Source organism: Mastacembelus armatus, chromosome 3 (genome assembly GCF_900324485.2).
Source record: "Mastacembelus armatus chromosome 3, fMasArm1.2, whole genome shotgun sequence".
In the NCBI taxonomy this organism is placed as follows: domain Eukaryota; kingdom Metazoa; phylum Chordata; class Actinopteri; order Synbranchiformes; family Mastacembelidae; genus Mastacembelus; species Mastacembelus armatus.
This window is the reverse complement of record NC_046635.1, coordinates 18,031,029-18,058,004: the sequence shown is the minus strand read 5'-3', so window position 1 is coordinate 18,058,004 and position 26,976 is coordinate 18,031,029. Positions and strand designations below refer to the sequence as shown.

The 26,976-nt window shown below is 42.0% G+C and overlaps 1 protein-coding gene across 4 annotated transcripts in view; it reads right to left on the bottom strand.

Moving 5' to 3' along the window:
* Positions 1 to 21,824, bottom strand: part of lpin1a (lipin 1a) — a 29,566-nt gene extending 7,742 nt beyond the window's left edge. The window contains exons 1-14 of one of the 4 annotated variants that reach the window (XM_026293654.1): positions 21,676 to 21,824; positions 17,411 to 17,611; positions 16,834 to 16,929; positions 15,353 to 15,449; positions 15,042 to 15,267; positions 13,280 to 13,354; positions 13,087 to 13,179; positions 12,783 to 12,897; positions 12,365 to 12,593; positions 11,715 to 11,867; positions 11,503 to 11,596; positions 11,141 to 11,340; positions 850 to 943; positions 482 to 551 (exon numbers count right to left, since the gene is read on the bottom strand). In XM_026293654.1, coding sequence (XP_026149439.1) covers positions 482 to 551; positions 850 to 943; positions 11,141 to 11,340; positions 11,503 to 11,596; positions 11,715 to 11,867; positions 12,365 to 12,593; positions 12,783 to 12,897; positions 13,087 to 13,179; positions 13,280 to 13,354; positions 15,042 to 15,267; positions 15,353 to 15,449; positions 16,834 to 16,929; positions 17,411 to 17,602 — 1,734 coding nt within the window. In that variant the 5' untranslated portion in view covers positions 17,603 to 17,611; positions 21,676 to 21,824. Of the gene's footprint in view, positions 1 to 481; positions 552 to 849; positions 944 to 11,140; positions 11,341 to 11,502; positions 11,597 to 11,714; positions 11,868 to 12,364; positions 12,594 to 12,782; positions 12,898 to 13,086; positions 13,180 to 13,279; positions 13,355 to 15,041; positions 15,268 to 15,352; positions 15,450 to 16,833; positions 16,930 to 17,410; positions 17,612 to 21,675 lie in introns of those variants that run through there. The other 3 variants (XM_026293655.1, XM_026293656.1, XM_026293657.1) reach the window with 3 other exon arrangements.
* Between the last annotated feature and the right edge of the window lie 5,152 nt (positions 21,825 to 26,976).

Here is a 26,976-nt window from a genome sequence, read left to right as displayed (position 1 = left end):
GAAGCAAATCAAAGCTGCTAGTCCTTAATTTCTGGCATATCAGACTATCTGTAATAATGCTGTCAGCTTTGTTCACCTAGGTTTAGTTAAAAACATCAATTAATTAAATGGTTTAGTATTATTTTTGAGAGTCACAAACAAATGTTGAAAACATTTTATTTAGTAGGACTAGGCAAAAATATCATTAAATCCTGGCAAATGAAAAGACAACATCAGACTAGGAGGAATTAATCGGAAAATACTAGGGGTACACAGGAGAGAAGTTATTTCACTACAACTGACAGCTGTAGTTACCTTGGATTAACAATAATAATCCTTTATAAACCTAATAACAGTCATCATATTTTTGCTGCTTTAAATGTTTTTTTTTTTGTTTTTTTTAATGGTTACTTTAGCTCAGGATACATTTTTCATCAGTGATAATAACACAAAACAAATTCCCCTAGAAACAAGTAAGAGAGCATCACTTTGGAAGTCTTACCTGTGGCAATGGTTTCTGATAAACCTGCATGGCCAACATGACAGGAGCTGCTGTATTCCAGTTGTAGTACCTACAACAAATGACAGAGACCTATAAGCACTTATGCATCAGAGTTGTATATGCAGAAACACAGCTGGAATATTTGATTCTAAAGGAGGAGTTGAAGTACATATCTTCATTGCTGAAGATATGTAAATGAATTGTTGAGAAATATACTTGACTGCTTTAATGAGAATATCACACAAACCCTAATTTAAGTACTTTACTCTAAATTTTGAAATTGCTGAAACAGATGTAAATAAGGCCTTTACATACATCTTCGTCCTGGTCCTCCCTACCACTTTGGTATTGCATGTGGTAGTACATACTTGTTTCCTATCTTGACCACCAGGTTAGGGTCATCGATGATAGATGGGTTTTCCGAGAACTGCTCATAGGAAACTGCCCTCTCTTGGAACTGCTCTGTAGCATGAAACACACACACGTGCACGCACACACACACACACACACACACACACACACACACACACACACACAAACTGATACAGACAGATGCAAGAACATGCGCAGCTTGCCAGTTAGATAGTGTGAAGAATTATTACCTTTATTACATTATAGCTTAAGGTATAAGGCATTATTATATTACTTTTATTACATTATAGCTTAAGAGATAAGGCATTATTACAGTTAATATACTTATGAAACATTTCGTATGTGCGAAACAGTAGCAGTTTAGAGATGAACATGTTTTTCAGTAATTGCAAGGTTTCTCACAGTGCAAGAAGTGAACTAGACATAACATCAGATAGGATGTGCCTGTTGCTTCTGTTGTTGTACTTTGTCTTGCAGGACAGGTTGACCTCTCTGGTGGCATAGCAACAGTGTTACATCTGGTCATCTCACCGTTCTCAACCTATGGGAGAGGAACACGCCAACTTCCTAAAGATTGCACATTTCATTCTGTAATATTATCACTGGGTCAGGAAAAGACAGGAGTCAGACTTCTTGCCCTGACAGAGAGTGTGTTATTGGCTAGGGAAAGTTTGACCCAGAGCTCTGTAACTGCTGTATTCAGTGTGTTCTATTAAATTTATCATATTCATCGCCTCCGCTTCATTGATCAAACAAACACGCGGAACTGAGGGAGAAAATTCCAGTTCCAACAATTTGGTGTTCCCAACGTGATGATAACGGAGGACTGGTCGGTAAAACAGACCGACGACTACTTTTGACACCAGACCCGGGTCTTTATCAATGGTAAGCAGGCGCCTGTTTTCTTTCAAAAGTCTGCTATTGAACGATCTAAACTGAACGGTGTCGAAGGTAAATCATACGTCTGTCTACATTTTAAAACACTGAATAAATCAGTAAAAACCTGCGTGAATAAGTAAGTAAAGAGAGATAAGAGTAAGAGTAAAAGTGAAATATAAGAAGAAAAGTGACGTTGTGAATTTAAAAAAAAGACCCTCATTGAACACACTAAAAGCATAGTACCCGCGGCTCCATAAGAGCCGGTAAGTGGCGAGTTAAGGTACAGGTACAAGAGAATATAAAGATAAAAGCAGGTTTACTTTTTGGTAAGTATAAATAAGTTGCTGTTGTTTTGTTTTTTGGTGTATATGCATATGTACAGCTTGTGTTGTGTACAGTGACAGTGTTCTGAGTACGAAAAGCCGCCTGAGATCATTTGTGGAAACCTAACGGTGCTAACAAAGCAGTGGTCTCGTGGTTGAGAGAAGTAGTACTCAGTTGGACCGGTTGCTCGGGTGTACTGCATACAAACCGGTTGGCTGTCACTGCTGTATATAATGGACAATGAGTGTGAGAGAAAATGTGGAGGAGAAAGGGGATGGCCTGTCACTCTTAGGTGTCAATGGACAGAGGCACGTAATCAATTAATGAGTGGTATTCCTGAACAGGAATGGAAAAAGCAGAAAGTTAAGTATCAGCAGAAATTTGAGGAAGCGATTGGTAAGTACGGATTGCATGACAAGGACAGGGAGGATCCGGCTGCTCTCCTGATGCAGGAGGATAAGAAAGCATTGAAGGAAGTGGAGGAAAAAGAAGCACACAGACTGATGGTGCATAACATGGCGCGGGCAGTAAGAGCGATGCAGGCCCGGACTCCACCACACAATGATAAGGATGCAGGTAAGTGTGAGAAGGGCAAAATGAAAACTGAGGTTCGCCAATACCCACCCCTGCCCAGCACACCCCCTCCACCACCAGATGTGCAGGCCCCAGTGTGGCAGATAAAGGGAGGAGCATTAGATAGGGGTGAGGAAAAAGGGAGTCAGAGGAATCTGGAACCATTACAGGTGAGACAGGACAGGGAACGTAAGGAGATACAGGAGCAATGGGATGAAGAGGGAGAAACGTTGATTGACCTAGGGATAGATCAGGAAAAGGTAGTGGAGAGTGAGAATGAGAAAGGTGGTGTGGGGGTCACACTGACAGGCCAAATGCAGGTGCACGAGCCCCAGCAAGCTCCCAGATATCTGTTGAGAAGCCATGCTCCAGGCCCAGGCAGCACTGGAGTGCCCCTCTTGGTGAAAGGGGGCAGACACCAGTACAAACCATGGTCATTTGCAGACATGAATGGAATAGTGGAAAAACTCCCACATCCGGCAGAGGGAGGAGGTAAGTGGTTAAATAAGTTCTGAGCAGAATCTGCCGAGCAGCTCATACAGGGACGAAAGGTGGCCTTAGGTAACTGGAGAGCGCTGATGGTACAGGTGCTCTCGGTTTGGGACGTAAATCAAATTGAAGAAAGTGCTAGATGCACACAGCTGCCAGATCACACCCCATAAATTGAGTTTGCCACTCCAATTGGGAAAGCAATGCGTGCAAAGTTCCCGGCCCCGGCGGGGGCCGCACACCTCCTCAGATGTGCCCCTAAGGCCGGAGAGAGACCAGCCACATATCTCGATCAGTGTAAGGAGGAATGGACTAACTCCACCGGAGTCCATCCCCACTCAGATAAGATGCAGGAGGAACTCTTCCGGAGGGCTGTAATGGGAGGGGTCCCCAAGTACGTGAGAGACAGCATGGCTGATAATCCTGATATACCGGGGAGTAACTCAGCTGTATGGGAGAGGCACTTCCTCCATCACCTGCAAAGGGTGCAGGATAAGGAGGAGCAAGAGAATTTTGAGGTCAAAGACCTGAAAAAGGAACTTTTAAAGCTACAGCTGAGAAAAGCCAGACAGGAGGTTAATCAGGAGAAGCGGAAAGACAAAAAGGCCAAGCAGTTAGTACAACAACCTGGTCCAATGGCCAGTGACAATCCTGACCTGTTCCCAGTGCCTCCCTGGGTTCCCTCACCACACCACCACCCTCCGGCAGTGAATTACGGGTACGCACCACGTGGGAGATACGGGGGAGGATATGGGGGTGTGTGAGGAGGATGGTTCATGGGCGGAACAGGACGAGGCAGCGTGTTGGTCTGCTATGGCTGTGGCCAACCAGGACACATGATCAGAGAGTGTCATATGTATTATCAACGTCCACCAGGTGGCCCTCAGAGAGGACGCAGGGGCTGTGGGCGTGGAGGCCCACCCATAGGTGCACATCAGGCTCCCAACCCGACTATGGCACCACCCAGTCCAGCAGGACAATATCCCCTCTTCCAAGAGGAGGAGAACCTGTATTGACGAGGCCCACAGAGAAGACCTGACATTGGGAGGGCAGACCCAATGATCACAATCCAGGTCAAAAACAAACAGCTGCCCTTTTTGGTGGACACAGGGGCCACCTACTCCACCTTAACCACCATGGTGGAGGCTACGGATATGTCATCACAAGCTGTTGAGCTAGTAGGTTTCTTTGGGGTAACAACAAAACTGCCACTCACTGTTCCACTTCATCTCTCAGTGGTGACACAGACTCACACACATCAATTCGTCTGTTCTGAACACTCCCCTACTAAGCTGCTGGGAAGAGACTTACGTATCAAGATGGGAGCATCAGTCCTGTGCTCCCCGGAGGGAGTGATATTGTCCTTTCGTAATGGTGACTCGCCCAATTGCTCTGTGAACGGACTGATGAGTGATGGACAATGGCTACTAGAGGAAAACAGGGCCACACAGGCACCGCACCCTGGGGCGGATATATATTGGGGTTTACTACGACCTGAAACTCCCAAAGGGGGCGAACTGTTCTCCCTGTTCTCGTCCTGGAAGCCCTGGATCTCTCTGATCGCGCCCTACATTCCTCCACTCTTTTCTATGATAGAAATCAGACGGACTGGTATCAGTCCGCTTTTGACTCCAAGTTGGAGGGTAAGACTTGGGACATCAGAACCACCTCAATTCTAGTGGGAACAGAGGGTGTGGTAGGAGTGGTGGAGCTCACTGAGGACTAAAAGCTATGGTATGAAATGGGGCATGAGACCTGCCCACATGTGTCTCTTCTGCTGCATCCCAAACATCAGGCTAACAACTTGGGTCCAATGACCAAAACCCTGCTGTCGGCCAGGGACTGGACTCCCACCCAGCTGCATGGCGTGTTGTTCTCTCCATCTCACAAAGCTTACAGAATTAATCGTGAAGCCAGAGATCAGGTCCTATTGGAGCATCAAACCATCACTTGACACCATGGCAGAGAAAAATCTGACCATGAGGCCACCCCTCACATGTTACAGGGACTGCCTAGTTCACCGTGGTCAACTGGTCCCACGGACGTGGGCTTCTGCCAAGAGTTGGAGCCTATCTCCTTCTCTGTTAAAGGCACATTCCCCATCTGGCAACCACAGTATCCACAAAAACCTATTGCTGAGGAGGGCATAGCTGAGACAATCGACGGTTTGAAGCGCGCTGGAGTATTGGAGCCTTCCAGTGCAGCCTGGAATACCCCAATACTCCCCAGTAGAAAAAGAGGGGACAGGTAAGTTTCGGATGGCACATGACTTGAGGCGAATTAATGCGATAGTGACAACACCAACCATCCCCGTTCCAAACCCTTATACTGCATTGGCATCACTCTCGCCCGACTGTCAGTGGTTCTCATGTATTGATTTGGCAAATGCCTTCTTCTGTTTGCCACTGGCAGAGGAATGTCGTGACATGTTCTCATTCACATTCCGTGGCGAACGGCTGCGATACACCCGAGTCCCACAGGGTTTTCTCTTGTCACCTGGCCTTTACAACCATGCACTGCGTCAGCTTATGGAAGGTCTCTAGCATCCATCTGTTGTTGTTTTGGTTCAATATGCAGATGATTTGCTTTTGGCCGCTGCCACTCCTGAAGGCTGCCTTGAAGGCAGGGGATGCGTGCTGCTTAAGCTGCATGACATTGGCTTCAAAGTAAATCTAAACTGCAGGTGTGCAGACGACAGGTCTCTTTTCTGGGTCGCCTGATATCTGCGGCCGGCTCTGGGTTGTCTCCCCAGCATCTGGCTTCCATTCTTCATCACCCTAAGCCCACCACCGTCAAACAAATGCTATCTTTTCTGGGCCTCACGGGGTTCAGCCGTCTACTCTCAGCCGTTCTTTCTTGATGTTTCTGAAGCTGAACACACGGTAAACGGTGTCCTGTTTCAGAAACAAAGGGGGAGTAGGAAAGTACTTATGTACATCAGTATTCTGTTTGACAACATGGAAAAACGACATCCACCGTGCACGAGGCATGCAGCAGGAGTGGCAAAGATCATTGAAAAAACTGCACACATCGTAATGGGACATGCACTCACCATCTTAACGACGCACAGTGTGGTCTCATTCGATAATTTGTCCGCCTTCACTATGACATCTTTGAGACAGAGTAGGATAGCGAAAATTTTAGTCAGCCCACACATCACATACAAACACGAAGGGATCAACATGGCAGAGCAGATAATGGAGGGTGAGCCACACAGGTGTGAGGAGAGGATAAGTATGGACACTAAGACCAGGCCAGATCTTAGAAGTGTAGAGCTAGAGGGAGAAGCAGAGACAGTGTTTACACATGGATGCCGTTACAGGCATCCCACCAAGGGACTGAAAGCAGGATATGCAGTGATCAGGGAAACAGAAGAGGGATTTGAGGTGCTTAAGGCAGAAAGGCTCAGGGAGAAACCATCGGCTCAGTTAGCTGAGCTACAAGCAGTGACAGAAGCACTTAAATGGGGAAAAGGGAAAAGGATTAACATCTACACAGACTCAGCCTATGTGGTAGGAGCAGCCCAGACAGAACTTAGGCAGTGGGTCAGAGCAGGATTTCAGCCAGCCTACCAACAGCTCATCAAACATGAGGAAGAAATGAGAGAATTGGCAGAAGTACTGATGGGACCACAAGCGGTGGCCATCATCAAATGTAAGGGACATGACAGGGCTGAAACTAGAGTGGCTCTGGGGAATCAAAGAGCAGATGACGAGGCAAAGAAAGTGGCAGGCTATCAGGCACACGTGATGGTTCTTACTTCAGGGATGGGGGTAAACGGACATCCTGCCCCCACTTACAAGTGCCTTGATTGAAGAAGCACAACAGAAAGCCTTCCCACTCGAAAAATCTGTGTGGAAACAAAGGGTAGCAACAGAAACTGGAGGACTATGGAGAGCACCGGATGGGAGACTGGTCCTGCCACCAGAACTGAAAGACAGCATCTTGGCTGAGGCACATGGCTTGACTCACCTTGGACACAAGCAGATGAATCGATATCGCTCTCATTGGTGGCATCCGTTCCTTCCAGACATGACTCGGCATCATGTCCAAGCTTGTGATGTCTGCCGAGGCCATAAGGAGACGAATTATTGATTTCACAGATATGGAAGAACGAGTGGAAGGTAAGAGATATCTGTTGGTCCTGGTGGATGCGTACACAGGCTGGCCAGAGGCATGGCCGGCAAAGAGTGAAGACAGCAAAACTGTCATAAAATGTTTGACTAACCATTACATTCCACAGTATAGGTTTCCCAGAAAGGTCAGGTCTGACAATGGAACTCACTTCAAAAATGAGGACCTGAGAAGAGTAGAAGCGATGCTAGGGTTAAAGCATGCATTTGGTACCGTATATCATCCATAATCTCAGGGAAAAGTGGAGCGCATGAACCAAAATCTGAAAACCAAATTGGCTAAGATCTGTGCGCAGACAAAACTCAATTGGATACAAGCACTTCCTATAGCCTTATTAGGCAAAAGGGGGCTGTAATTCGGGTTACAGGGTTCACTCCATATGAATTGTTGACAGGGCGTCAGCTCCCGGGATCGGGAGCTGGACTAAGGTTTGAGGAGCCTCCTAGGAGGGGCTATAAGCCGTATTATGATCAACTAAAGGCTCTTGTCTCAGCTTTCCCCACACAGATCACAGAAGCAGCAAAGGGACCAGGAGGAGCAGGGACAGGACCCCACACGGCTGAGTGGGTGTTGCTGAAAATCATCAAACGCAAGTGGTCGGAACTGCGCTGGACAGGACCGTTCAGAGTGGTGGAGAGGACATCTCACGCAGTGAGACTGCAAGGGAAAGGTGATGTATGCTATCACTGGAGCATGTGCACACCAGCAGGGGAGCCAGGTAAACGGTTAAGCGACATTAAAGAGGCTCTTGCTGCTGAGGCAAACACAGAAGGGGACTCAAAATAAATAGGTGAGAAGTTTTGAAGTTCGTTGTTCCAACGGCGGACAGACACACGGGGTGAAATAAGACTTTGGGTCCAGACTTTGCTAAGCCTTCTAGTATACCACCAGTATTTTTTTTGTACTTTTATATTTTTATATCTGTATACTTATATATTTTTTGCTATACTTGTATTGCTTCCTTTTGCTACTGCTGAATTAGTGTTTTTGCTAGTCTTAGATTAGGGCAGCATGGATCTGCCACATAAGAAATTCACTGTAGTTGTAGTAGTAGGCCTTAGTCTAATGATAGTGCTGGGAATATTGTGTTGGGAGAAATATGAGCGTGACCAGGCCACTGAGACGAGAGGTAAGAGAGCAGTGAAAACCAGCGATTACTGTCTGCTCTATTATGGAGGGATTGAGCTGACTTATGTCAAGGGTTCTCCAACTTCCTTTCAGTTTGATCTGTGTTCTGTCATCTCCTGCGGCAGGCATCCCGCGGCCAGGAGAGGGTAGATCTCTATTTTTGTGGCTACTATGCTCTTAACAATTTGTATCTCCGCAATCAGCATTCTCCCAGCCTGTGCCCAACCTGGGGGGATGTGGCAGCCTCCACTGATCCATATTGGGTACCCTCCACCCCCCGTGGCATGGTGGCTGAGTAAGGTCAAATTTTTCTGCAATAATGGGGGCCACGGGAAAAACCCAGTAGGGCTCACTATTGGCCAGTCGTCCGTCTACCCTTTTTTAGAGGGCCAGGGACAGGGACATGTCTATTTGGTCCTGGGAGTGGACGTTTCTGGCACTGATCCAATGGGCATCATTAAAATCAATCTGGTAGACCCTCCTCCACCTAACCAGACCCACACCACGACACCAGCAGTTCCACCAGGTAAACCCACACCTGACACAAACACTGGGGTACCAGGTACAGTTTTGGCTTTAGACTACAGCAAAATTTCCACCGCTGATGTAGTAATATTGGCAACCGGGTATGGGGATAAAAATCTATGGTTGGAATGGTTAATTGGCACAGCTAAAGAAAGAGGGATGGCGGATTGTGTGGCACGCTCTGCAGCCAGACCACTTCTTTTTACAGAACCGGCACCCCTGTACCCTGACGCTGATCAGTGGGGCTTTCACTGTATGTTGGCACTCATTAAAGAGGCCTCACCCACTAATTGCACTACCTTAGCAGTAATCTTTCCACCCATCCTGAATGACACCAGAGCCCCGACTTTCACTCCAAAAGCAGGTAATTACACATGCTTTGTTTCTGGTCAATCAGGAACTGCATTGGGCCATTTGCCAGTGCCAGATGCTACACTGCTGGGGTCATGGGCCTGCGGTGACCTGCACTGGTTCTGTGGCGGAGGTAGGTTGCACATACATCTGCCCTCATCCTGGCAGGGCACCTGTGCTATGGTTCATTTAGAAGTTCCAGTAGCGCTGATTGGGCATTCTAATAATGTTTCGATGTTTCCCCTAGGTCTCACTCAGTCAGTTCCGGCGAAACTCACCCAGAGACAGCATCGCCATGTTCTTTTCTCTGGGAGACATACACCTATCTTTGACCTCACTCATGGCAGTCCCACCTACATTGATGCAATTGGGGTTCCAAGAGGGGTACCTGATGAATACAAATTGGCAGACCACGTGGCAACAGGGTTTGAAAATTTACCTATAATTTCGGCATTCTTTCCAGTCACCCCCAACAAAAATGTAGATCGCATCAATTGCACACATTACAATCTGCTAAGACTGACTAATCTCACTACAGGCGCTATTGAGGGCCTCTCAGATCAATTGGGTCCCACTTCCCTAATGACGGTACAGAACAGAATGGCGTTAGATATGTTATTGGCTGAAAAGGGGGGGGGGGGGGGGGTGTTCCATGTTTGGCAATCAGTGTTGTACTTTCATTCCTAACACCACAGCTCCAGATGGTTCCGTCACCAAAGCTCTGGAGAGCCTACGGGCTCTGTCCAGGGAGATGCAGGAACACTCAGGTATTAATAACCCTTTAGATGATTGGCTGACCCGCACTTTTTGGCAAATGGAAGATTGCTATAGTCTCTGTTCTCGTTTCTCTCACTGGTATGGTCACTGCTCTGGTATTGTGTGGTTGTTGTTGTATTCCCTGTATTAGATCTCTTTGTCACAGACTCATCGTGACTACCATTGAGGGCCATCAGGTGGCTCACCAAATGCCTCTGCTCACTCAAAAGGGGGAGGCAGCGGAGGAGGAAGACATCATGATGGCTGCACAATAAAAGTTTTCCTATTTTTGGGTTGGTCTCTCCAAGTGGGAATTGTGGGAATTATTACCTGTATTACATTATAGCTTAAGGTATAAGGCATTATTATATTACATTATAGATTAAGACATAAGGCATTATTACAGTTATACTTATGAAGCATTTGGTATGTGCGAAACAGTAGCAGTTTAGAGATGAACGAGATTTTCAGTAATTGCAAGGTTTCTCACAGTGCAAGAAGTGAACTAGACATAACATCAGATAGGATGTGCCTGTTGCTTCTGTTGTTGTACTTTGTCTTGCAGGGCAGGTTGACCTCTCTGGTGGCATAGCAACAGTGTTACATCTGGTCATCTCACCGTTCTCAACCTATGGGAGAGGAACACGCCAACTTCCTAAAGATTGCACATTTCATTCTGTAATATTATCACTGGGTCAGGAAAAGACAGGAGTCAGACTTCTTGCCCTGACAGAGAGTGTGTTATTGGCTAGGGAAAGTTTGACCCAGAGCTCTGTAACTGCTGTATTCAGTGTGTTCTATTAAATTTATCATATTCATCACCTCCGCTTCATTGATCAAACGAACACGCGGAACTGAGGGAGAAAATTCCAGTTCCAACAATGGGTCAGATTTTTTTCTTGAGCTAAAAATGGTTTTACATATAACAGTAGGAGACAAAAATAGTATTTTTTTTTTGTTTAAATTGAATTGAAAATGTTCGTTCTTCTTCGTCTTATTCAAAATAACATTACATTGTTTTTCACAAACATGAGCTAATTGCTGTGTGCTACAACATTACTTATATGTGTAATGCGGTACTTGCACGAGGATCATCTGGCATTGTTCATTCGCTCGTTGTTTACCTACCTCTTGTGATCTCCATGTTGTCCGTGAGTCCTCCACACAAAGAGATGGCAACTTGGGGGAGGTACTCTAATTGGTCACACAAACTATCCAGGCCGCTGTCCATCCCACTGCTGCCCAGTGACTGTGGGGACTGATTAGCACTCTGCACTTCCATCACCATCATCTCTGAGTCCCCTTTCATTGAGCCAGCACCTCCATCACTATGGAGAGATAGAACACACAGACAAAAAGATTCAAATGTCTGAAAAAATAGGGTTTTAAAAGTGAATATTTTGTCCTCATCAGCAATGGCCAAAACTGTCTTATACAAATTAAAATTATGCTTATTTGCTATGCATGTGCATAGATGTTTGTTACTGAACCTTTTAGGGAAGTAGAGAGCAGCTACTTCTGGCTCCAGCTCTGTAATGTCATCCAGGTAAATACCATCAGCACCCAGGTGCTGGCTTCTCTTTTCTAAAAGGGACAATATGATGCTTCTTTGGTAGCAGGAATAAAACATAATACTGGGGCATACAAAGTCATTCATTCAAAATAAATCTCTTTGCATTATGTACAGACAGACTGTTCATACCATTCCTCTTGGATGGTGAATCTGTTTTTCTGATGGGAATTCCTCTATTCCCACTTTGACACAGATGATCAGGGAGAATAGTGGAGGACAGTGAGCTGGCTGTTAGACTCTCGACCTCTGTACACATTGGCCCAACACTTTCCACCTCTTTCACTGAGGAAAAAGGAAAGTCAAAAATCAGATGACACAGGAAAGCTCATGAATCAGCAGGATCTGTGAATATACACGGTTAATGTTAAGCTGCAAAGATTCTGCAATTCTACAATCCCTAAAGATACTACTCAAACCAGGCTGGTGATTATAATTTATCCAGAAGTCACATTTGCAAAACATGAATTTCCCAAAAAACTACCACTGGAGGACACTTGCTATTTAGCAGGTTCTACAAGTCTGGCAGGGAGGGGATAGCTGTGGTGTGGGCTAATCACAATCTACCTGGCTCTAAGATCAGATGGTAGAATAACACTGATAAAAACAATAAACATTTGTTCATATTAAGGTATAAGGCATTATTATATAATAATATCAAAATATGATATGCATTTAGCTTGATACATGAGCAATACTATTTGGTATTTTAGATTGTTATATTATTCTAGACCTGGATAGAAGACAATGACTATTAGAAGCAATAATATCCTTAATAATACCACCATGCTCTCCTCTGTCCCTGTCCACAGCTGTAGTAGTTAATTCAGCTCTGGTGCAATTTTTGCTTTCTTCTGTGTCCTGGACAGTGTTATTCCCCGGCTGGGGGGTACGGAGAGAGAGGGAAGGAACTCCAATGTCATTGATGGCTCTGAAGTGAGTGCTGGCAGACAATGGGATGGAGACAACTGTGGTACGGTCCTGTTTCTGATGTGACATCAGGAAGGACAGCTGTGAGAGAAAAGAAACCAGACCTCTAACTATTTTGGAAATATCCTGTTTGGCTTTCGAGACAGTTATTAAGGTGCAGATGGTTTTCTGTATATATAGTAAATAATGGGCTGGAGTCTGGCTGCAGCTTCACGTTCAGTGTACAGACATGCAGGTGATAGTCCATCATTCAAGGACACACTGTGACACCTGTGCAGCCTGTGGCAGCTCCCCCCAGGTCCACAGCATCTCAGGGTTGTCTTTGCTTTGACTGGTTAGCTCAGAGTCGCTCTTTGGTGTTGATGACTGTGAATCATCTGGGCTGCTGAGAAAGTAAGAGAGAGACAGACATAAAGTTCACATACATAGTAAACATAAAAATCCAATGAAAAAGTACAAATATTCAAAAAAATACTCTGGTCATGTCCGAATGTTATATCTGTTTATTGTGTCTGTGTTGTTCCTTCATTAGTACATTATTTCCTGATAGCTTTCAGAGAGAGTAAAACAATACCTATTAGAGAGAGAGAAGTGAGAAGTCTGCTGTGGACAAGAAATAGACAAACCACACAGTGGAGTGATGGAGTGACTCTCTTTGATCACGTTACTACAGGAAGATAAAAACAGAAAAAAGAGACACTCAGAGGGACAGAGTGAGAGCCAGTTAATTATGATTAGTATCCAACTGTGAAGACAGAAAATGTTACCTCTGTGAACTGATCCAATCAATGCTGGGGTGAGTGTGGGTGATGGCTGCAGGCTCCTGATCACCAAACACAGGCCTAGGCACAAAAAAGCACAAAATATTCAGGGAGAGGTCAGTCATATTGACGCTGACATCATTTTATGACCTGTGCAGGCACTGTGCTGAGTAAGCACACAGTGTACCTGCAACTCCAAATAAAGTAAAACAACTTGTTTGTTTCTACTTGTTTCTACTCATAAGAAGACCTGAAACAGTCTTAAAAACCTGCTCATGTCATGTACTGGATAGGACTACTGCAGCCATTTTGACTATAACCACACATAACAAAGCAGCGTAAAATATTTTCTTATCAAGGAGAGTACAAAGGGCAATATGAAGCAGACACACACTCTTGTATGTCTTTCAGGGTTTCAGGAATTTTCCCCATGTCACAAACTCCCTAAAAAGCTTGGAAAGTCTGCAAGAAAGATGGTACTGGGAGCCTTTATTTTACAGAGACAGCACACACTGTGGGAATGGGACAGATCCCTGGAGCCTGTCCAATAACTAGGGCTGATTTCCAATAAAGCTTCACATACACAAACATGCACATACTTGCAGACTCACTCATTAAATCTGCTCATCCATAAAAAGTGAGCTGAACTGGTTTTTACGGAACTGCAACAGAATCAACATAAAACTCACATTGATTGAACACAGATAAAAGTGAGCTGAACTGGTTTTTATGGAACTGCAACAGAATCAACATAAAACTCACATTGATTGAACAAGGATTTAATGACCCTGTAATCTCAGCTTCTTACTAGCAGTGCTATTAAACACACACTTTTCTACTGAAGAAGGGATAATATTGATCTTTTGATTATTACCTTGAACTTCGCTTCAGGAATTAATAGGGTTTATCTACTGTATATATTTATTTCACATGAGAAATATCTGCTTTGAGCTGGGCAGGGCTCAGGTAAAAAGTGATCTCCAGCACTATGAAAAATTAGCATTAATATGAATCTGTTGACAGTTTATGGGTTGTCTGATTATTGTCGGTCAAATGTGACTAAACCATATTCAAACAATCCTGATGAAGCAGGTTAGCTGAGTATTTGAGACATTTATATGCTATGATGCTGATAAATAAATGTTTTACAATTGTGCAATACAAGTACTGGTCCTGATGACAGTACTTCTTGGTAAGTGAGAGGATCACCAAAGTCAAAGCATCTCATCCTAAGGCCGATATGCTTGTTTGTACAAAATTCAATAATCCATCCAGCAGCTGTTGAAACTCTAGACCAAAGTGATCAACTTTGCCATTCATGTGTTAAAACTTACATAAAGTGGAACATTCACAGAATGTCCTCATTTCATGGAGCGTTTTTGTATCCCTATGCATAATAACGTAGGTAAAGATATATGCTGTTAACCTAATTTAACATAAGGTGATTTACTACCAGGGGCTCAAAAAATATTGTGATTGTTGACAAAGGTTGTTTACCACAGCAATGGGATAGTCTCACTGGCATTTAATAACTCTCTCAGTCTCAAACACACACATACCATCAAATTCAAATGCAGAATCAGGAACATGAAACTCCCCCAAGAGTCAGAAAAAATTAAAAGACAGAGTGAGGAAAACCTATTATCTTTTGGCTGAGAAGAACTGCAACTACTCAGGTTTTTTCCTGCCATTCCTGCCTGGCATGACCTGACTCAATGCACGAATTACACACTTTCTCATGTGCGCACACACACACACACACACACACCTGCTGCCATCACCCTCTTGCTCCTCGTCCGAGCTCAAGTCGATAGTAAACATGTCTTCATCCTGTGAGATCTCTTCCCCACTCTCCTCTCTCCTCCCTCCTCCACTTCCTGTGCCTCCCTCTAGCCGTGCCTTCCTCCTCTTCTTCCTCCTCTTCCTGGTCATCACTCCATCACTTTGCTGTGGTCCAAGGTTCTGGACAGGAAGTAAGCTGCAGTTGATAATGTCTGTGTGATGTAACATGAAGATACTTTGAAAAAGGCATCCACACATTTTCACAAATTCCAAAGTTTCTATTTTCATCAGGCCTACCATGGTGACGAGAACTACACCAGCCCAGCCGGGACTTCATTAACTCCTCCCCCGATGACATGATGGGTGATGTTACAAGGTAGGATGGAACTGCTTCCTGTCAACAAGGGAACATGATCATGTGAAGTCAATGATATGATCAAAAATACCTTTAGACTGGTAATGTGATAACTTAACTGCAACAGACAGCATGTCCATTTATCTGAGTGAAAGGTTGTATGTAATTTCTTTTTCATTTTCTGTTTATCTTCTTGTGACCTGTTTGTCCTACTGCTCTCTAACTATCTACTATATATGTCTGTCTCATCTGTCTTCCCATATGTGCAGAAAATGCAAAAATCAGTGACAGCTGGTTTCTCAGTGCAGCCTCTATGCAACCAACTGTAGAGAACATAAATTCAACAGAGCTATAAATAGCCTTCAGGAGGTTTTCCCTTCTGAGGAGGGAGAGGTATGTTAATGAGAGCATTTGAGACAAGGGCCAAATAGAGTGACAGACAGTCGAGCAGTATTTAATAATTCTAAGTGTTTGCTTGAATTTGTGGTTTTTAGATGGTATTTGTCCTGTAAGGCCATTTATCTGCATTCATACCTAAGCTTTACTGAGATCTAATTGTGTATAGATGACAAAAATATCAAATGTAAAACATACTCCACTTCCACACATATTCTATCAACTCATCCCAACTGGTCGAGGCAGATGGCCACCCAAACTGAGCATGGTTTTGGTGGAGGTTTCTTCTGTTAAAGGGAGTTTTTCCTCTCCACTGTCGCCAAGTGCTTGCTCGTAAGAGATTTGATTGTTGGTCTGTCTAAAGCTATACACAAAACTAAAAAACTGAATTCCTTGGGAGAGGGAGGTCTGGGCATCATTGCTGAGATTGCTTCCCCCGTGACCCAGCTTCAGATAAGCGGAAGAAAATGGATGGATGGATGTATATTTACATGTTTTTTTTTCTTCTTTTTTTTTCTCCACTTAGGGGTTGCCACAGCCCTTCCTGATGCAACCCTCTATGAGCAACTTGGATTTATGCAAAGTTTCATTCATCCATCCATCCATTATTTATACTCACTTATTCCTATTTAGGGTTACAGGGATCTGCTGGAACTCAGCTCTCAGCTCTCTTTGGGTGAGAGGCAGGGCACCAGTTCATGTTCAGTTATGTAAATTTATTTCACAAAATGTGTGACAATGTGTGTTTTTAGCTACTTAGAAGAACCACAACTCAAGAGGGCAAGAGTTAAATAAGTAGCTAAAAGCACACACTGTCACACATTTTGTGAAATAAATTTACATAACTGTGATGAACTGGTGACCTGTCCAGGATGTACCCCTGCCTTTCCCTGTGAGCTCAAATCAAGCCCTGCCTGTGTTTGCGTTCAGGTTGTACCTTTATGAGAGCAATCTGATTTGTTTTACCCTATATTTGTATGTGTATGTTTACTGACTCAGACTAATGACTCTGTCAATCATCACTCACCAGTGTGTTCTCAGCCTCTTTAACAAAGAAGGCCTCTCCATTCTCTCCCAGCTTCATGTGCAAACTCACTGGCTCTCCGTTAATCTCTATGTCCACCTGCAAGACCGAAAAAGACATCCTTTAACATGTACCCAGTTCTGACATATTTAGTACCGTTTGGTTTTAGAAGTAGATATGCAACTAATCTCAAAGGCAGCATTTGTTTGGGGTGTACTATTGCACTACTGTTTTCTACAGATTATAGTTATTGTGTTCCACAGAAAATTTTATGAGTTTTGATGCATTGTTTGAACTTATCATTAAAATAACTGCAATTTTAAATGCAGAGTTTTGACTTTTAAATAATACAGTTTTTAAAAAATATTTTTATGCTTTATATTGTTTTAATAAGACCTGAATACTTTTTCCTGGACTGATTAAGACTTCCATATATAATCTCTTTGACCCTTTGCTCTTCTGTTAGAATTCATGTGGGAGCAACAGTTCTCAAATTACCTATACACCCAGTACAGCACTTACAGATGAAAAGAAACAAACAGAGTGAAGGCATGAGGGAGGATGCACTCTATAATCTCACCACTTTCTCACGGGACCGCAGCACACCCAATTTGCCGAAGCGGACATGGAAGGGAGAGCACTGCAGGGAGCCATCGGGCTGTCGGACCACAATAACATCTATACATCCAGAAAGCGTTGCAGGGTTGAGTCCTCTGTACAGCTCCTTGACCTGTACAAACACCTGGCCCGCCAACTGACCCACATAGTTCATGGTCTGTAACTGGAAACAGAAATGGAGAGAAAGCACTTTCACATTTACAGACCATCACACAGTGACAGAACAGCTGATCTCCAATGGACCAAATGACTGTAGGACTTAACAGATGAGATGCTGGGTGCCCTGTCATCCTGCCAAATTAAAATACACTATTGATCACTGTGCCCAGTTACTGCCAACCTTACAACTGCAGATATTTGGATGATGACTGGGTTGCCGAAACCATAAACAAGGACATGTCTTTGTTCTTTTTCTCTTGTTGCTGACTCTGAGCTATGCTGATGGGTGTTATTCATTCAGGGACATTTTTATTTGGAGGCAGAATGGTGACATTAAATCTTTGGCCCTGAAAAACAACACTTGGCACTGAAAACAAAACTGGAAATGAAAAATAAAACACTGGCATTGAAGCATTTGTACTGGAAAACATTAGCATTAAAAAAATATATCAATATTGAAAAAAAATTACATTCTCAGTTTTTGTTGATTTTTTTTCATTGCCAAAGTTTTCATGTCACCATTGAAATGAAAAAGAAACTGTTGCTGAGAGAGAAGGGCTGTCTTCAAAGTCTGACTTTGCAAGTAGGAACATTAACAACTTTAACTGCATCTCTGTATTTTTTCATAGCATTATAATGTGTTCATAAATACGCTCTATTGCCTTTGAGATATACATAAGTGAATTGAAGCATGGGAACAGTTTACTACAGTTTGGTCCACTTAATAAATACTTGAAAAACACATAAACCACGAGTGACAAAAGCAAAAATAGGTGTAATGTCTTATTGTAAAAACCCTCTGTGTGAGGTGGTATTTGGTATTTATCTCTGCAGTTTTCAATATATACTGTTAGATTTTATGTTCGAAATGACAGTGCACAGTAGCAAATTGTACCTTATTGCAGTGTTAGATTTTAATTATTTTTGTGCGCATTCATGGAGTACCCATGTGTCTGTACATTTGTGTGGCAGGTTATAGTGTGTTTTGTGTGTATGAATGTATATGTGTGTGCGGCCTCGTTGTTAATGTGTGGGTGCATGAAAACATCATGCTTTTCCTAAAAAATATGTTCTTAGGTTCTTATTTTGTCTAGTGAAAAAAAAATAATGGAAGGTGGTACAGAGAAAACACAGAGAAAAGAGAATAAAAAAGTTAAAACATAAAAAAATATCCTAAAGAACTGCGTAATAATGTTTATAATTTGTTGAAAGTTAACATGATACTTCCTGCTTTCATATAACTGTGGAAGCATATAAAGACTATTAGAGCTCCGTTTGTGTGCCTGATTTCTGTTGGTTGTAGTAATTAAAGTAATTTAAAATCTATATTGTATTTTTCTATTGTTATTTTAATTCTTCCATCCTAAGTACTTTTAACTTATCATTCATTTCTGTAAAGCACTTTAAATTACCCTAAAAGTGTATGAATTGTGTTACACAAATAAACTTGTCTTGCCTTACAGTACATCTTGAATCATCTGTAAGACCTCAGTTATGTTTAGACTGCTTCTTTCCCGTAGATCTCTCTGATGTCAGCAGTTGCTTCATCTAAATGATCAAGTCTCTTAGACCCCATCCCATCCACTAGACTGCTCAAAGACATCCTGCCATTAATTGATTCATCTTTATTAGACTCGGTCAATTGTAAGACTACAGTAATCAAACTGTTACTCAAAAAGCCAAGTCTTGATCCAGGAGTCCTGGGTAAGTATAGGCTAATATTCAACCTACCTTTTATGTCTAAAATCCTTGAAAAAAACTGTTGCTAAGCAGCTATGTGACCACTTACACAGGAATGACTTACTGAATGAATTCAATCAGGATTTACAGCACATCATAATACAGAAACAGCACCATTAACAGTCACCAACAACCTTCTCTAAGCCTCAGACAATGGACTTATCACTGTACGTTGTCCTCTTAGATCTTAGTGATGTATTTGACACTATTGACCACAGCATCTTATTACAGGGACTGCAACATGTGATTGGGATCAAAGGAAGGTGTGGTTCCAATCTTATTTATTGGACAGATTCCAATTTGTTCATGTTCATGATGAACCTTCCACCCACACAAAAGTTAGTTATGGAAGTCCACAAGGTTCTGTGCTAGGACCGCTTCTCTTCACCTCATACATGCTTCCCTTAGGCAATGTTTTTAGGAAGCACCATATTAATTGCCATTAAGATGACAATCAGCTATCATCTATCATCTATACATGAAACCTGATGACACAAACCAGTTAGCAAGTCTAAAGGTTATAAAGGCCTGGATGACCAATAACTTTCTACTTTTAAATTCAGAGAAAACAGAAGTTATTTTGTTTGGGCCTATAAACGTCAGAAATAGCTTTTCTAACAACATAGCTACTTTAGATGGCATAGCCCTGGCCTCTAGCACTACTGTGAAAAACCTTGGAGTTATTCTTCATGAAGATATGTCCTTTAATTCACACATTAATCTCTAAAACTGCCTTCTTTCACTTGTGCAATATTGCCAAAATTAGAAACATCCTGTTTCAAAATGATGCAGAAAAACTAGTTCATGCATTTGATACTTTAAGGCTAGATAAGGGTGGATGTCCCAGTAACTCCATAAAAAGCCTCCAGTTAATCCAGAATGCTGCAGCCAGAGTCCTGACAGGAACTAGCAACAGACAACACATTTCTCCTATATTACTTCATTTGCTCCCTGTACAATCCAGAATAGAATTTAAAATCATTCTCCTCACATTCCAACCCCCTTATGATCAAGCTCCTTCACACCTGACAGACCTCATAGTACCATATCATCCCAATAGAGCAATTTGCTCTGAGAGTGCAGGTCTACTTAGAATGGGAGGCAGAACCTTTAGCTATCAAGCTCCTCTCCGGTGAAACCAGCTCCCAGTCTGGGTTCAGGAGGATGACACCCTCTCTGCCTTCATCAGATTAACTTGAGGTTAAAACTTTCCTTTTTTACAAAGCTTATAGTTAGGACTGGTTTAGGTGACCCTGAACCATCCATTAGTTGTGCTGCTCCATTGGTGCACTGAGCTCCTCTTTTCTTTTCTTTTCTTTTCTGTTCTTTCCTCTCCTCTCCTCTCCTCTGCCTCTTCTGTCCTTTCCCCTGCTTCTTCACTTCTCTTCTCTTCTCTTCTTTTCCCCCTCCCTACTCTCTTCACCTGTCCCATCTCATCTCCTCTCCTCCTCTTTACTCTCACATATTGAAACACACAGACCTCTTTCTGGACATGCCACAGACCTGGTATCAGTACAGACAGATGGGCATCCATGCACACGCACAACCAAGGCCTTGCCCAGTCTCCCTGGTGATTTTTGTTTAACAGCCAATTACAGAGTCCCTCCATTATGTAACAACCAATCACGAGACAACTCATAAGGTCATTCAGTGTCAATCAGTCCATTGGCTGTATTGTTTTACAAAATAAGCAACAAAACATTAAGAAACCCTTGTTTAAAAATAGCTGCTGTTATTTCGGAGCAAATTGGGTAACAACGCCGAGTCTGAGCTTCATTCATAGTTTGTGACATAAAATCCCAAGAGAGATCTATTTAGAAAAAGTTAGCTTTCACTGGTTACCTCTCAGCAGACACAGAGACCACTACATTCAAACAGGGTTAACCAGTGGGCTAAGGGATTAACAGACATGATGTATGAAGGAATAACCAGTTAAATTAATGTAATGTGACTGGAGCAGCAGTCTGGCGCTCCAGATTAATGTAGCTGATTGTTACAGCTAAACTACAGCGAAGGCAAACATGGGGGGGGGGTCAATTTTCAATATATATTCTCCTCTATAAAGAATCACACAAAGAGGACACAGTATTAACTCTAAAGCTGAAAATACAAAAAAGAAGACGTGATATCATGAGGAGCTTTTGAATTCGTGACAGTATTGCCTGTGATGCGACATGTGAACATCCACACGCGGGGTTGGTCTGTGCAGCAAACAGAAGCTCATTCTGATACACAAACACCGCCTCAACACAAGCGATGCTGTCAGTCTATAGGGATGTTTACATCCGCGAACAGCAGACTGCATTGCCATTTCTTATCTTTACTCACGTTAGTTTTTCACGTCGCCTCTCGCTCGTGGATCTGTCCGCCATCCAAATGTTCGAACAAACGTCCTCTGGCCAAACACTATAGGTAACACACGATGCCTTTACGTTTTTTCTAACCTCTGATGTTTGGTTCCCTGCTGAAGGCTGCCTCTCTATTTCAACCACAGGGACTGAAAACACACAGCTATCCGGCTCCGCGATTGGCTAAGCTGGCGTCGACGTCATTCAATGTCGCTTATACCCGTTTATATACTTGATACTTTTCAAGTTAATACTCTAATCAACATGGGCATGGACAAACATGGATGCTTTATGCAAATGTATGTTCATTATTAGTGAAACTTCCCTAAACATACACCATAAAGAACATAGGCATGTTTCAAAGACGGTAGATATGTTTTTCAAAGAACCTGTTCATATTTATTAATCACATGGAAAAAAAGAACATAGAAAGAACACAAGTTCCCATTATTTCTCTTTCTTTGCACTGACCCAGTTGCTCAAACAGACAAGCCTTTTTACATTTTCAGATGCGAGGGAGGCGTTTTTTTTAACAAATTATTTTTTAATAAAATTAGTGCCGTTAAAATGAGGTTGCATTATGATTCATCACAGTGAACAGAGAGACAGTAATAATACACACATGTAAAATCCCTACATAAATGTTTAATTCATGCCATGCTCTAGGATAATAATAAAGAAACCGCTACAGAACAGAAACTTCAGCATTTTTCTTAAAGTGTTTTTAAATGTTCCTGATTCCTGTAATCAGATTACAGTAAGGTTACATAAGTGTTATTCACTCTAGTAGTAAAGCCTGGACATACAGTTCCCAGTTTAGTGAAACAAACACAAAAGTTTGTCTCCCCTGGCTGCTGGGCCTCATGGCTTTTTGTTGTTGCTCAATGATTCTAGGAACCACTTCCAGCATTACACTCACATCCAGCTGCTCCTGCTTTTTACACACGCACATACACACACACACAGACACACGCACATACAAAACCGCAGAGTAACTTTCTCAATACATGAGCACTAAAAGAGATGGACAACTTCTCAAGGAATGAGAGCCTAGAGAGTACAGAGGCGTGCATTAGGCAAGGGACAAGAGTGTGTTAGAGATACAATCTTCAGAAAAAAAAAAAGTAGTTTTGCAGATATATTTTATTTATTTTAGTAACACAACTGTTTATTAGTGATAATGATGAGACTAAATGAACACTATGAAATGATCAAACTCAAACATAAACCATGGACATTCTGCTGTGCTGAAGGGTTATAGGGCTTTTACCCCATATTTTATCATATTTTATTATATCATTGGTGATATTTAAAGACTCTGCCCTCAATTTGCACTTTGCTTTGTTTGTGCCTTACTGAGGAGCAGTGCTACAGTTACAGAAGAAGAGGAATACAACAAGAACTTCTGATTGTGTTTTATAATTCAACTAAATAATATTAATCTATCAGTGTTTCACTTTGCTTCTGTTTTTAGTCATTATGCTAAGCTGTTGGTTACGTGGTATCAATCTTGTCCTGTACCTCTTAGCAAGTCAGCGGTAAGGTATATTTTCCCAGTACTTAAATTAGAAAGTAATTAAAAGACCTTCAGCATGCCCAGTGTCTGGCTTGAACCTTATTTAGCATTTAGTGTATTACACTGACTGTATCTCTTGAATGTGAAAGAAATGAAACTGTAAACGCTGACAGACTTGGCTTCTGTGTAATCTCAGGAATTGTATTCATAACAACACATGGGGTAGTATGTTTTATGTGTTAATGTGGGTTGCTTAATATTAGCCCCTTCGAACTGTGAGAAAGGGGCTATGTGGTGCAATTTCCCAGAGGAACATTAGCAATTACAACCAGTTAGTCCTCACCCTGAAAGTCTTTTCATTTTTTGTCAAGTATTGTTTGAAAAGACTTCTTTATGAAGGATGCATCTCTGGTTAGTGTTACTTCATGTCAGACCCGTGGGAGGGAGGGAGCAAAGAAGGGGGTTTAAGAAGGCAAGAGTGGACCGATCTCTCCCAGAAACTCTGTGAGGTCAAGAATGCATTGGGTTCATCACCACAGAGAGGGGGTGGTTTTTGGGGTATGGGCTGCCTGAGCCAATGAGCATGAGCCACACATCACAGCCCACCCCTAACATGGAATCCCATATAGTAGTAGACATGCTTCATGGTGTTGGAAAAAAGGGATTACTTTGTTTTCCAGGGCTGTTTAAGGCAACCAGTGCCACCAGTCTTTTGACAGACTGGAACAAACAGAATACTTAATGATTAATTACTAAGAGAACAAACAGTTCAAACAAAGTTGTTATCATTTCAAGCTAAAATTGAAGGTCATTTCTCCTCTACTGTTCACCTAACCTTCTCTGTGAAAAAAGGCATGTTGTTAATATGATCACTCAGAGCTACTTACAGGCTAGAGGGTAGATGTAACAAGTCCTCTTACATAAGGTGAAGTTAGATTGTAATGTTTTATTTTTAGCATTTTGTCCCATAGCATTTTCTTGCAACAGGACATCAGGGAGTTTATTTGCAAGTTAGTCTTGCATTTATCCAGAGGCTGTGAACAACAAAGGTTACCATATTTTATGTATAGGCTACATACATTCTAAAGCGCATGAAGATGAAGATTATGTAGACGTGTTTTAATGGTGACATTGACTTTCATTCTATTAAAATGTAAATACAATTTTAGTTTCTGTGTTGTGATTACTGAATAAGAGACCATTTTTGCACTCTGAAATTTCCCTTAATCAGTACCCTGAACCCCTTAATCAGTTGAGCTCCTAATGCACTAAGGCATAAAAGCCTACAAATCAAATTTTACATGTAATTTGGTCATTCTCAAAGCCTTGTTTATGCTTGTGCTGTTCATAAAAAATGAAGCACCATGGTGCCATCAGAACATAGACTTCCAGAGAGTAGTAACATTTAACTTCAGTTAAAGGTTACCTTTAACAGAGTCCAAATTGGTTGCCCCCCCACATGCTGGGACTATTATCTAACAGCATTGCTGATTGTGGTGTAATATGGCTTTTTCAGTAGCTATTTGGGCTTGGGGTTGTTGGCTGCTTATTGTAACACCCCATACAAACACATACCCACACTGAGAACTGGTTGGAAGTGTACGGTGGCATAACAGAAGGACACAAATAAAGACAGCTTGAGCTTGTCACATGATCACAGTACTTTTAGGCACACTGACAAACCTTGGAAAGCAAAGGAAGCCCTTCTGACTGGCTCAGTAGTACCTCCTAACCTTCATCTATTCCTCACCCCTCTTTTCTATCTTCACACAAACAAATATGGACAAAAAATGTGTTTTTTCACTCTTGGAGGTGGGTTTCTCCTTATATGAAGAAAGCTCCATTATTTCCTATGAATTGCTTCTACCTTTCTATATAGCTCTGTGTAGCTCAGAATTTTGTGTGTATGTGTGTGTATGGTGGTGTTGGGGGGGAGCTTGCATGTATACACTAGCGATTAGAGACGACTAGTTCAACAATCAGTTCTGTCAGTGTAAAAATAATCACAAAATTGCTATCTGGGTTTAGCCTTACTGTTGTGAAGTGGTGTTGCTTTAGAGTTTTGATTGGATTCTGCGTTCTGATATAAGCTATAAATTGATTGAATACAAAAAAAGAACTCTAACTATAAATGACCACTTTACATTTGTAGTTATTATAGATGTTACTTGTTTCTTGTTCTTTGTTACCTAGGACCAGCTCTCATAGGGGCTGTCATCCTCATTGTGACTCCTGAGGTCTCAATCTTGCTCTTCATCTGGGTCTGAGGCTCCATGTTGCGTGATTTCCTGATTTCTGATCATTTCTATACATTTTCTATTCAAATATGTTGTGCCTCTCAGCCCAGGGCATGTCAGAAAACCCAAAGAAATTGTTTTAAACATTCAAGCAGAAACGTTAGGAAGAATTCATGCAAGTCAAGTTGGAAAAAGGACCTAGCACATCCTCTGAAATGTTTGATTTGTTAGAAGTCTGTGCATTGTTTGCTAATTCTTTCCTGGTCAGCTTTCTATAAAATCCTCTATAATTCTTCCTGACAAAGCAGAGTGCTATTTGAATTCAACCCTATAATACTAATCCTGATTTAATCGCTTGAAAGTGGTACAAAAACTTCTGGTAGTTCAAAATCTTCTGGGTGGTTCTGGATATAGGAGTACTGCTTGTTCAACATGCAGTGAGACTAAATGTATCAAGTATCTTCTGGGAAAGGAGTAATTTGAGAGGTAAGAATTTCTAGACTTCTTCACACAGACACACACACACACACACACACAGTTCTGTAATTATACACACAATGCATCCTGAATTTGTGCCAGTTGATGTCAAATGACTGCAACATTATAAATTATGTTTTTCTGGTGGCATTTCCTTTCAAATAGTTACTTGTACTGCCTGTGACTTGCCAGTGTATGCAATGTTTGTCTTTTAAGTTGTATTTAAAGAATTTACCTTAGCTGAGAAATCACAAATTAAATATAGTTATGAATTCACAGAACCTGAAACCAGTATTCACTTTGCAGTCAAATATCTCCTGAACACTTTCCCTCAGCCTGACCCATCGTGTTTGTTTGTTTGTTTTTGTTATTTTGCATTTGTAAATGTAGCAGGGCTACAAACTTGACACTTTGCAGTCCAACTTAAATGAATAAATGAGCCGGTATAATTGGTTACTACAGTCATAACTGTTGTGTTTTTGGAATACACACACCGTTCTTTCATGTTTTCTCTCTAAATGACAAGCAGTAGTCTCTAGACTGCTATCCTACGCATCCAAATTATGCCACCCACGTCTTTATTCTGCGTATTGTGAAGACACAAGAGCCATATACACCCACAAAAGAAAATTTACATTTATACAATTAAAGGCACAAAGATACAGAATGTTGCAAGTACAGAGTGAATTTTTAGTCTATGGAGCACAAAAGCATAAAAATGTTCTACATCCAAACACAGAAACAGCTCCACAATTATTGTAGTACCCACTGAAAATAACAACTTTTTACATAATACAAATCTGAAAAAAATAAATCATATTTAAAAGCATACAAGCAAAACAAACTTCTACAAAATTGCTCTAAATGCCTACCATTGCACACAAATTTTTGCCATCAAAAGACTTTTCATATTGTGTGCAAGGACATGTGGATGCTGCAACAGCATTAAAACAGCTAACTGCAAACATGTTATAAGAAATTCAAAAGGCTCCAATTTCAAGAACTGGCAGCCTAGAACTGCACCTTTTGTGTGTGTTTGTGTGTGTGAGTG